General features: G+C 49.1%; 1 protein-coding gene across 2 annotated transcripts in view; it reads right to left on the minus strand.

The window, feature by feature from the left end:
• MYO1D (myosin ID) overlaps positions 1–12,301 on the minus strand; it is a 152,749-nt gene that overhangs the window by 54,743 nt on the left and 85,705 nt on the right. For both annotated transcript variants that reach the window (XM_041461977.1, XM_041461978.1), the window contains exons 20-21: positions 6,795–6,908; positions 347–501 (exon numbers count right to left, since the gene is read on the minus strand). In XM_041461977.1, coding sequence (XP_041317911.1) covers positions 347–501; positions 6,795–6,908 — 269 coding nt within the window. The remainder of the gene's footprint in view (positions 1–346; positions 502–6,794; positions 6,909–12,301) is intronic.

Raw genomic sequence — 12,301 nt, forward strand, 5'->3', positions numbered from 1 at the left:
AAATCACCTGCTGGTGATTTATGGTACTGGGGCAGGGATCAATCTGAGCAAAGAAAAGCTCGATCTTAATTTTAAATATGAAGAGTTTGGCTGTCAGAAGCCCTCAGGAGCCATTGTGACACACCCCAAGTGCACCTTCAGTGATGTTTGTCCCCCAAACACCTGTGGCTGTCACACACATACAGGGAAGGCAGAAGGGGCAACCAAGTGTTGCAGGTAAAAGTGTGTCCCAAAAATGCCAGGAAGAAAAGTCACTGTGGTATCCCAGGGCTGCAGTGAAGTACCACAGTGACTCCAGGGATGATCTCCACTTTGGGTGTCCAGCAGCCCCAGCCCCAGCACTGACCTCTTGAAGTGACTGGCCAGGACTCCCACGAGCTCCCCGATCCTGCTGTCGCTGGAGGAGTCATTGCTGAAGAGACAAACGATGAGATCTTTGTTGTCTTTGGTGTGGAACACCACCAGCTGGTCCTTCCCATTGGAGACACTCAGCCCCACCAGCTGAGGAGAGAAAAGGAGAACAAGGTTGGCTGTGCTGATACAAAAATGTTGATGCCCCATCCCTGGAAATGTCTCAGGCAAGGCTGGACGGGGCTTGGAGCAGCCTGGAACAGTGGAAGGTGTCCCTGCCCACAGCAAGGGTGGCACTGGATGGGCTTTGAGGTGCTTCCAACCCAAACCATTCCATGATTCCATGATTCCCTGTGCCTTTGCCACTGCCAGGCTGATTCTCTCCTCTCCAGGACGCTCCCAACCTCCACCAGGGAGCTGAGGGGTGGCAGTGGGTGGGTGTCCCCCCAGGAGCTGAGCAAGCAGAAACAACAGCAGCTCTGTGGAATTCAGCAGCCTGGGAGGTGTGAGGGAGAGTCCCCACCCAGCATGGATGGCTCCCAGCACTCCCTGTGTCACTGCTGTGCCCCTGTCCCTGCTCAGGCACTCCCTGTGTCACTGCTGTGCCCCTGTCCCTGCTCAGGCAGTCCCTGTGTTACTGCTGTGCCCCTGTCCCTCCCCAGCACTCCCTGTGTCACTGCTGTGCCCCTGTCCCTGCTCAGGCAGTCCCTGTGTTCCTGCTGTACCCCTGTCCCTCCCCAGCAGTCCCTGTGTCACTGCTGTGCCCCTGTCCCTGCTCAGGCAGTCCCTGTGTCACTGCTGTGCCCCTGTCCCTCCCCAGCAGTCCCTGTGTCACTGCTGTGCCCCTGTCCCTCCCCAGGGCACCCACCAAGGATGGCACCAGCTGCTCTTCCAGCAGCCCCAGGTAAAAGCTCTCCCCAAAAGCTCCCCTGGATGACACCACTGAATCCCACCCTCATCAGGATTCTGCCCAACAGCCTCTCCAAACCCACAACTCTGGGAAGCCAAAGGTGTCTGATGGCCTCAGGCTGTGCCAGGGGAGGGTCAGGTGTGATCCTGGGAGAATTGCTTCACTGAAAGGTGTTCAGCCCTGGCACAGCTGCCCAGGGCAGGGGTGGAGTCTCCATCCCTGGAAGTGTCAAATAAATGTGGGGATGTGGCACTGGGGATGTGATTTGGTGGTGCTGCTGCTGGACTTGATGATTTTAAAGGGCTTTTTCAACCTGAATAACTCTGTGCCACTGTGATTTGCAGATAACAAGAATTTAGAAAGAATTTGAGTCACAAACCCTGCAAAGCCACAATGATTCCCATGTCCAGGGATGGATTAAGGTCTGCCTCTTCTGACAAAATAAAAAGGTGCAAGGGTTTGGTTTGGGTATTTTATTTTCTGGCATTTTCTTTTTGTCTGTTAAGTAACTGCACTTGGCTCATCAAAAGCTTTGTCATCATCTCACAAAGGAAAAAAAGGGAATTTTTAGGAGGGGCAATCTGGGAGCACAGGTTACTCAGATGAATATTAGAGAAAGCAAGAAAAGGATCTGTGCCGGGGAAACAGAGAAAAGAGGGCAAAAAAAGCCTCAAGAAGCAAGTACAGCAAAGCAGAAAAGGAGAAAGGAAAATAGACAAAAATAAATAGAATAGTAAATGGGATAAAATACACAGAATATAATACATGGGACAAAATAAATAGAATAAAGTAAATAGAATATAATGAAATCAAACAAAATAAAACAAGAAAGATGAAAGGATGTGCAGAGAGAACACAGAGGACTTTCCCTGTCCATTAAAGGGCTCCTTTGAGCCATCCAGGAATTTGCAGAGGGAAGTCTCATTCCCCTACAAGTGAGAGGCACCCATAAAGCATTTTGTTGAAAGGACAGTCTCATTATTCCCTTGTTTAGGGGAAAAGGCTCTTGTGTCCCCAATCCAGCTGGAGAATCCTAATTCCTGCCAGCCCAGGGATCCCAGGGGGGCTCAGGCTGCTCCCTGGGTTTGCTCATGATGTGTTATGTCCAAGGAAGCTGCTCCAGCAGCTCTGGATGCCTCAGCCATCCCAGAAAAGCCCAGCCCAGTCCAGCAGCGTGGTCTGTGCCCTATTTTGGGGACCAGACTCCACACAAGGTCCAGCCCCTGGGGTTTTGTTGGTTTGTCACCCCAGGAATGAAGGACAGCAGCTGCTGGTCCTGGAACCCCAGGCAGGGCCCTCCTGCTACCAGTTGCACCAGCACAGGTGGAGTTTATTCCCTGTTCAGGCTATTTTGGGGTTATGAAATGCTTTCCCAACAAGCTCCACCTCATGCACAGGAATTGACAGCTGCCTGGCTTTATAGTGTCCCTTAAAATTAATTTGCATGCTTAAATACCCTCCTGTGAGCACAATAGCACCACAGGGACTGCTGCCATCAAGGTTTTAAATGTGCAGCGAGTGTGAAAGATGAACAAGTCGCAGTGTCGGATTTGAAAAGGCAATTTAAACATTAATTATTCAACAGAACCCTGTTAGGAGGCCAAGAGCCCTTCAAAATCTTCCCATTTCACCCCTCCCTACAAGACTCTGAGTGAATAAATGCAGCACAAAAGAAATCATTTCAGAGAAGGTGCTTATCTCAGTATTTACCAACACTAATATTGGCCCTGCTTGAAGAGCAGGAAAAAATCCTCAGCTTCTGCAGAACATCCTTTATTATGTTCACCACTGTAGGGGAGATGTGGCTGCTAGAGCCTTTCTGCTGCTTGGGTGCCTTTTCATTCCTCTCAGCCAGTACCTGTTTGGTTTTAATTCAGGTAAAAACAAGAAGGTCACTGTGTATTGGTACTCTGAGACAATGCCAGAGTGCTGGCAGCTGAAAAATCCACCCAGAGAATTCCCCCAAAGCAGCATCTCCACACGGAGAAACCAGCAGGGCTGACAGGGAAACTGCTGTTTGTCAGGTTGTGTAGAGAATGGCACATTCCTCATCCAGAGCCATGGGATGGTTTGGGTGGAAGGGACCTTAAGGATCACCCAGTGCCACCCCTGCCATGGCAAGGACACCTTCCACTGTCCCAGGCTGCTCCAAGCCCCACTGCCCAGCCTGGCCTTGGGCATTGCCAGAATCCAGGGGCAGCCCCAGCTGCTCTGGGCACCCTGTGCCAGGGCCTGCCCATCCTGTAAAAAATTCCTTCCTTCCATCTAAGGCAAACCAAACCTGGCTTAGTTCCCAGCCCTTTCCCCTGTCCCAGTGCAGAGCCTGGCACTGTGCAGGGACAGGAGAGACTCCATCCATGGATGGCCAGGCAAACCCGGCCCTGGGAGATGGGGAGCAATTGCCTCAGCTGAAAACAAGTTTGTGTGTGTAGCAGCTATCAGCTGACTGTCTCCAGTGAGATCTCCATGGAAACACCACCCCTGAGGATGCTGCTGTGTTGGCAGGGCACTTCTGAAAGGCTGACAGGGAGCAGCAGATGGATCAGGCAGAGGATTCCAGCCCTGGGCATGGGAAGGACCATCCCTCTTCCCAGAGAACACTCATCAAAGGTAGGACAGGGCTGCTCCATGGGTACACATCACTACTGGTGTCATTATTGTCCATTTGTCCTCAAAAAACTTTCACAGCATTTCAAACCATTGCTCATTGTCCCAAAAATGAAGGAATTTCTGTATCACTGATCAGCTCCTTCCACTGCATCCCTCACATGGTGGAAGGGCTTCCTTCCATGAAAGGAGGCACAGAAAAATGGGGAGAGTGTTCAAGGAAACTCAGAGGTGGAAAAACAACACAAATATAAACATTAGGTAACAAATATAAAACATAACTACAACAAGGAACAAACAACTGCTCAACAGGATTGACTGTTTGCCAGAGTTAAATCTGAGAAATCCTGGCAAGAGAAATACAAATGGAGTGACTTTGAACTGGAAGGGAGTAGGTTTAGATTGGGTATTAGGAAAAAATTCTTCCCTGTGAGGATGGGGAGGCCCTGGCACAGGATGCCCAGAGCAGCTGTGGCTGCCCCTGGATCCCTGGCAGTGCCCAAGGCCAGGCTGGATGGGGCTTGGAGCAGCCTGGGACAGTGGAAGGTGTCCCTGCCCATGGCACTGGATCATTTTTAAGATCCCTTCCAATCCAAATTCAGTCCCATTATTCTATGAAATATTTTGTGTCCTGTGTATAAATCAAAGACACCCCAAATTCTCCTCCCCTTCCTACAGCTCAGGGGGCTCTGGATCCACCAGCAGGATCAGTGCCCAGTCCCAGAGCAGCCCAGGCAGGGCTGGGGCTCCTCCCCAGAACACAGGGCAGGAGGAGCAAGTACCGGGAGAGGCTGTGAGCAGAGCTGGAATTTTACACCACAGAATCTACCAAACCTTGGTTTAATCAAATTTCCATCCTGGAATGTTACCTTGACAACCTGTATGGGTCAGCAGAGGACCTCCTGGACCCTTCCCTCCTGTGCCAAGCACTCCAGGACCCCTGGAATCTCAAGGACTCCTGCTCAGGTCAAAGAAACTGTCTGGCTAAGATTCCCTGTGGTAGGTTACTGAAGGGAATAACTGCAGATCTACCAATAAAACTGATTTATAGCTGCAGAAATGTGAGAATTCTCAGAGCAAGAGACCTACCTGCACAGACCATTAACTGCTCTTGTCCTGAGGAACTGCAAATCAGCCACATGACCAACACAGAGCCAAAATACAGCCAAAAATACAACACACATTGAGCCAAAAAAACAACCACCACTGAGCCAAAATACAGCCAAAATAGCCAACACAGGACCACTACAGAGCCTAGGGCTCTCTGTAGGAATGGATATTCTATTTTAGACACTCCTTTTATTGATGAAAAAGCAACAATTACTGACATTTCTTAGTAACAGATATTCTACGAGTAACCTGACATTGTACCTGACTTGCTCAGCTCTAATGTTTAAGGCATTAAGGATTTCAGAGGGAAATGTTCAGGTGACCAATGATCTGGTTTTGTGCTGCTGTAAATGTACAGTCTGTACCTTTATACCCATCAGGCACACAGGTAAAACAGACATTGTTCTAAACCTGTGATAAACACAGATTTATCTCTCATTAGTCCTACACTCAGTGAATTTCAGTGACCTGGACACTCTGGTTAAGGTAAGGGTGGAGAAACCAATAGTGAGAAATCCTGATGGACAAAATCCTGCCTTGTCCACATCACCAAAAAACACCTGTCTGGGAACACCTGGAAAATCAGGTGTGGAAAACCCCTCTGCTAAAAGGCTGTGAGTGTGGGGGTGTCTGAACTCTGCTGGGAGGCTGGGGGTGTCTGTACCCTGGTTTTCACCAGGCTGGGGGTGTCTGCACCCTGGTTTACATGGGCACACAGCAGGATGTGCTGCCAGCCCCTCTGAGCACAGAGACACCAGTACTGGGACAGAACAGCAGCTTCCTTTCAAAACAAGAGGCACTGCCATGGAGACACTGCCTGCTGCACCAGGATTCCTACTGGGAGTAGCTACTCCAGGGATAGGCTGTGCTGGGTGCCCAGCAAGGAGGGCAGGAGGAGACTCTAAACCCAACATTACGGATGCAGCCAGAGCTAATCATCCCCTCCACATCTGCAGATGAGATTTCACCCTCACCCTAATCCTGTCCCTGCCCTCCCAGCAATACAGAAATGCCAGGTCTGTCATTTCTCCAAATGCAAACATCCCAGTAAATCCATCCATGCAGGGCATTTCCCAGCAGCCAGGCAGAATCTGGAGGTTGGAGATAACCAGAGCACTGTCACCCCAGGCTGAGGGAGACTCAGCTGATTCCCTGCTCCAGGATGCTGGGGAGCAAAGCTGAGGTGCTGCCCACCCCTTCCACCCCTGATAATCCTGTGGAGCCTGGCAGCTCCACCCTGCTACCCCCCAAGGCCAGACCTCACCGTAATTCTGAGTTTAGCTTTGGTAAGATTTACATTAAACATGAAAAATATTAAAAAAATATAAATAAATAAATTCAAGCACAACCTGAAGGATCAGACAAGCCCTCAGAAACACAGGAACAGTGCCATAACCTGCTGTGAAATGCCAACCCCTGCCAGGGCCAGGATCCTGCACACAGCAAAGCAAACTGAAACAGGGAGGGAGCAGAGAAGGCTAAGAGACAGTTTGGGGTTTAGCTTTTATTTTGTGCACCAAAATTAAAAGCTAATATGATCACAGAATCATAGAACCATGGAATATCCTACCCTGAGTTGGAAAGGACCCACCAGGATCATCCAGTCCAACCCCTGGTCCTGCCCAGGACACCCCAACAATCCCACCCTGATTTTTAGTGTTGCAATAACTGCACTATGACTGTTATAAAGACATTAAATACATCAGAAACTGCAACCCAAGGACTTTTTCCATTTTATGGATATGAAAATGGAGCTACAGAGTAAAGACACTGCCCTGAAAGAGCCCCAGATGAGGATCCCCAGTGCTGTACTCACGTTGTAGAGGGGGATGGTCTTCATCACCTTGTACTGCTTCATGGGGTCCATCTTGTACAGGTGTCTGTCAGTGATGAAAATGGCCCTGTCCTCCACCTTGTTAAAGCGATTCACCTGCACAGAAACACCTTGTCAGTCCCACTGATCACTGCAGGAATACAGAAAATGAAACTGCAGTGCTCAGTGCAAACTCACTCAAAATGCCCCAAACTTGTACAAAAATACCCCAAAGTCACACAACAATCACCCTGAAGTCACAAACAGCCAAAACTCACACAAAAATACCCCAAACCCACACAGTTCCCAAACAGGTTTTCTCCTTGGACCTTGGACCACTGAACAGGGAACATGGTCCCTGTAATCCCATTATACAGACAGAGGAGCAACATTCTCAGTCATCCAGCAGAGCTGTGGCACCCTGGGAAATTCCAGTATTCACTCAAACCAAGGGCAGATGCTTCCCCCAGCCGCATTCAAGCCCTGTCCAAGTGGAGCCCAGGCTGCATTATCCATGAACCTTGGGGACCCCAAAGGTCCCATGGAGAACCTCTGCCCTGCAGAGCCAGGCTGCACCAGGGGCTGGCACAGTCCAGACCTGAGGTTTTGGGCCATCCTTGGTCTGTGCCCTGTCCCTCCATCCCTTGTTCCCAGTTCCTCTCCAGCTCTTCTGGAGCCCCTTTAGGCCCTGCAGGGGGCTCTGAGCTCTCCCTGGACCTTCTCCTCCTGATGAGCACCTGCAGCAGCTACACCTCACCCAGGCTGGTGGATGCCCCTCAGCACTAAACACTCACCAGGCAGGCTGCAAAGGTTTGTTGGAAGTGCCTAAGTAGGACACAAAGTAGAAATTGTTTTTCACTGAGGCAAAACCAGAGTCATGGGTGTATCAGAGTCACTGAGATATTTATTAATCAACTGAGAAGGGGAGACAAGGGTAAGACGTGACGAAGAGGATGAGCATAAATAGGATTTTCCAGGGTGAAATCAGGAGACAACGGGAGAACTTAAATATCCTCAGTCAGGAGGCAGCAGAGAGACAAAGTTCAGAGCGGATAAAGGCAAAAAATGCAAATTGGGAAGCTCTGTGACAGCTTTACATTAACGACACTGACTCAGAAAAAGCAACCGAGGATGATTTCAGACAGCTCTGGAGAGATCTTGGCACAAAGACATGAGGCAGCTCAGAAAAAGCAGAATGTTGGCACAGACAAGGAATAACATGGGAATAATGTCCTGGGAGCCATGGGTTCACCTGGAACAGCCCGTGCAGGACCAGGGTAGTGAGTGTGAAGGAGACTCTGGTGGTTCAGAGAAGGTGAAGAACACGATTGAGGGCCTGGGAAATCTCACAGGAAGAGATGCTGAGTAACCAGGATTATTTTAGGAAGGTGATGAATGGGAGAAAAAAGCCTAAAGGCTACAAAACACTGAATGGCCCTGAGAAAGTAGGTTAGGAGTGCCTGGTGCCACATGTTGGGTGCTGGAGCAGAGCAGCACCAGTTCCTCAGCTCCAGGTCCTGGGAGCTGAACCTAAGTCCAGTCCCTGGGGTTGGATCTGCCCCTCAGAGCTCAGATCAATGCTGGGGGCATTGATTCGCTGTGATTTGTCTGCAGAGTCTGACACAGTGAACACTCCCTGGGCACTGCCATGACCCTGCCTGGCTGCTGTCCCACCCCAGCCCCTGGTGACAAAGGGAGCAGATTTCTGGTGCTGTGACACCAGAGCCACCCCAGGGCAGGAGGTCCTGTGGCTGCTGCCTGGGAAGCAGAGATGGGAAGCACACTCAGCTTTCACAGTCAGAAAGGCTGGAAAAGCCCTCTGAGATCATGAAGCCCAATTGTTCCTCCAGCACTGCCAAGGCTGCCACTGATTCCTGTCCCCAGGTGCCACATGCCCCCAGGGATGGGGACTTCACCAGTGCCCTGAGCAGCTGCACCGATGCCTGACCACTCTTTCAGTGAAGAAATTTTCCCTGATCTCCAATCCAGCCTGCCCTGGCCCAGCCTGAGGCCGTTCCCTCTCCTCCTGTCCCTGTTCCCTGGAGCACAGCCCGACCCCCCGGCTGTCCCCTCCTGTCAGGAGTTGTGCAGAGCCACAAGGGCCCCCTGAGCCTCCTTTGCTCCAGGCTGAGCCCCTTCCCAGCTCCCTCAGCCCCTCCTGGGGCTCCAGCCCCTTCCCAGCTCTGTTCCCTGCCCTGGACACCCCCAGCCCCTTGGTGTCCTTCTCATCATGAGGTGCCCAGACTGACCCCAGGACTGGATGTGCCCCAGTAGTGCCAGCTCAGGGGACAGTCACTGTCCTGCTCCTGCTGCCACACTATTGCTGATCCAAGCCAGGTGTCCTTGGCCTCTGGCACATCTGGACTCACCTTCAGCCCCTGCTGACCAGCCCCCCAAACATTCCAAGCCAATAGAATATTGTGGGAGTTCTACAGGCATGGTTTGAATACCACTGCTTTCTCATAGCTCTCTGCTGGTTTTAGTATTAAAATTCAGCTAAAGAAATGTACCAAAGGAGAGGCCCAGCAGCTCATCTAAACTGAGGAGCAAATTCTCATGTCCTTCCAGCTTTTTCCAAGCAAAAGAGGCTCCAGGTGCCTCGTGCATTTGTGTAAATGCTACAGTGCATTTGTGTAAATAATACCTGCTGTGGGTTAAAGTAAAAACTGTCCCACTGGGGAGCAGGCACAGAAGGGACTCACACACCAGTGCAAATAGCACTACTGGGCTTGTAGGAGTAAGGACAGGCCTTCTGTTCTCAGCTAGAGCTCATTCCCTCCCGGAGAACAGCCCTTCCCAGCATTGTGTTCTCTGCACCTTCTGGGCATTCTGTATTTATATCTTGTTGATCCAAATGTGAATCAGTCTTAATTTAGCTTCCTGACAAGCTCGTGGGGGAAATGAAGATCTGGCCTAGAGCTGAAAAATCTTCAAGGAAGTTTTTAAGGTCTCTGTCAGTGGCCTCTGGGCACTGCAGGGCAGCGGCCTTTGAAAGAGATGATCCTGTCAATGGAGCCTGGTGCCACAAATGACAAGGGAAAAGTGGGAAGAAAAGCCTTATTCCAAAGAAAATAAAGAGAGAGAGTTGTTTCCTAGGTGATCCAACAAAATCTGGAGGTTTGCATGAAATATGCATTTGGTTTCTCCTAAGGCAAAAATCTTTAAAATTTCCTTTGAAAAAGTGAAGAGCACCACAATTCTCAGAAAAGGTGGATTTTTCCATTGGCAGGAATGACCTGCTTCTACCTGTACCTACTGCAGGGAAGCAAACACTCAGCTCATTCCCTGCCCCTCAGCAAGGCTTCAAAGCCTTTACAGCCCTCCTGTAAAAACTGCTCCAAACAGAGCCCCCCATTATTATTCAGCTCAAGCTGTTGAAATTGGGCCCCGCACAGGCAAAGAAAACTTTACCAGCAGCTCAAAACTTGGAGAGCAGTTCCTGGAATAAATTGACTACTTAGACTTAGAAACACAAAATTATTGAGGTTGGAAAAGGCCTCCCAGCCCATCAAGTCCAACCTGTGCCCAATCCCCACCTTGTCACCAGCCCAGAGCACTGAGTGCCACATCCAGGTGCTCCTTGGGCACCTGCAGGGGTGGGGACTCCAACACCTCCCTGCGCAGCCCCTTCTAATGCCTGACCACCCTTTCCAGGAAGAAGTTATTCCTGATCTAGAATCTTCTAGATTCTTCCTGAAGAATTCATTAGATCAATGTCAGTCATCAGCTAAAAATATTCTGTGTCAATGAATTTAATGAGCCAATATCTGACAGGTCACAGGGGGTGCTCTACTCATAAATGTGTTTCAATAGGTGAGCTCTGGGCTCAGCCTGTGTCTGCTCAAGTTGCCCAGTATTTATGCTTTTAATGTGTTTCCTGTGCAAGGAAAGAAGTGTATTAGACTGAACATTTCCAAGAGCTGACACCTGACATGGCTGTTGACAGTTAACAACTATTTCACGTGTGGTTTGGTGACTCAGTAGCTGAAGGAAGCCACAGAGGAAGGCAGATGCTGCTTCAGAAATAAAACATTCAGCCCAGCTCACCAAAGTGCCCTTTAACTCCTTCCCACCAACACCTTCTTGCCTCAGGGAAGAGCAGGAGCAGCACAGTTTTTGCTCAAGAATCCTCAAATAAGCTGAATCATGAAAACACAGCACGGATGAACTTGAGCAGCCTTTTTTTGTCAATTGCTGCTTTGTTCAGGAGAATTATTTAAGGGAAGCAATGAAATCACCTGATAATTACAATTTCATTTCTGTAATTCACTCTGCAGGCCTGTGTTAAAGCTTCACATGAGCCAATTTTCAGCAGAGAACAAACACAACCTGCAAACCCACAGGAAGCAGGTTTAACATCAGAGATGTGACAAATCTGCCCTGAGCACTGGGTCAGGCTGCACGTGCCAGCACCAAGTGCCAGCCTGGGCCAATGAGGTTTGGTAATGTGGGAAATGGATTCATGGGTAATATTTGTTATATATATAAAACAAATATTTTTATATATATATTATAAAAATATATATTAATATGCATTAGTACAATATATAATATATAACATATAATATATAAAATACATAGTATACTATACATTATATATATAATATATATTATATCTATATATATGAAGATATATATATCTACATAAAACTAAAAATAAAATAAAAATTTTAAAAACACCTCTCAGTTACCCCATCTCTAAACCAAAAAAAACATAATCCAACAGGTAGGACATGGGGAAGTCAAGGCTAAAGAGAAGAAACCCGATGATTTATTTAAAAATTTATTTGTTAAAAATTCAAAGGGAAGAATGCAGCAACGAGGAGAGATTCCCCCTGCCCCAGCACTAAGGGTCATTCAGGGACTGCCCTTACTCTGAGGTAAGAAGCAGGAAGCCAAAACTTTTATTTCTGACAAGAGAAACACCTTCAATTTAAACAGCTTAGGATGGAAATTGTTTCCTGTGAAGGGCAAAGGCTGTTCCCAGGCTGTGCTCCTGCAGTCAGAGCACGGAGTCACTCCTGTCCAAAGATCTCACTGGTGCTCAGTCTGCAGATCCAGAAACATGACCTGAGGAAGTGCCTTGCTTGGAAAGGGAAATGCTAAATTCTCAAATGTCAAATCCTTGTCCTGTTAACCTTCACATTGCAGCACTGTTTGTGTTCCCTGCTCTGCTCAGGACATTTCCTATCTCTATGAGCAGAAGACAAACGGTTCCCTGAGGGAGGAGCCACATCCCACATGGGTTTAGATGGGATGGTTTGCATTTGTGACATGGAGATGCTCTGCAATCACCAGGCTTACACATCCATGAGGATGGCACAGTGCTGCAGTCTTGTCCTCAGTAGTGCTGACATCATGGAATCACGGAGTGGTTTGTGTTTGGAGGGACCTTAGAGACCACCCAGTGTCACCCCTGCAGTGGGCAGGGACACTTTCCACTGTCCCAGGGTGCTCCAAGCCCTGTCCAGCCTGGCCTTGGGCACTGCCAGGGATGGGAAGTGCTGATG

This window comes from Pyrgilauda ruficollis, unplaced genomic scaffold (genome assembly GCF_017590135.1).
Source record: "Pyrgilauda ruficollis isolate IOZ18807 unplaced genomic scaffold, ASM1759013v1 scaffold159, whole genome shotgun sequence".
NCBI classification, from domain to species: domain Eukaryota; kingdom Metazoa; phylum Chordata; class Aves; order Passeriformes; family Passeridae; genus Pyrgilauda; species Pyrgilauda ruficollis.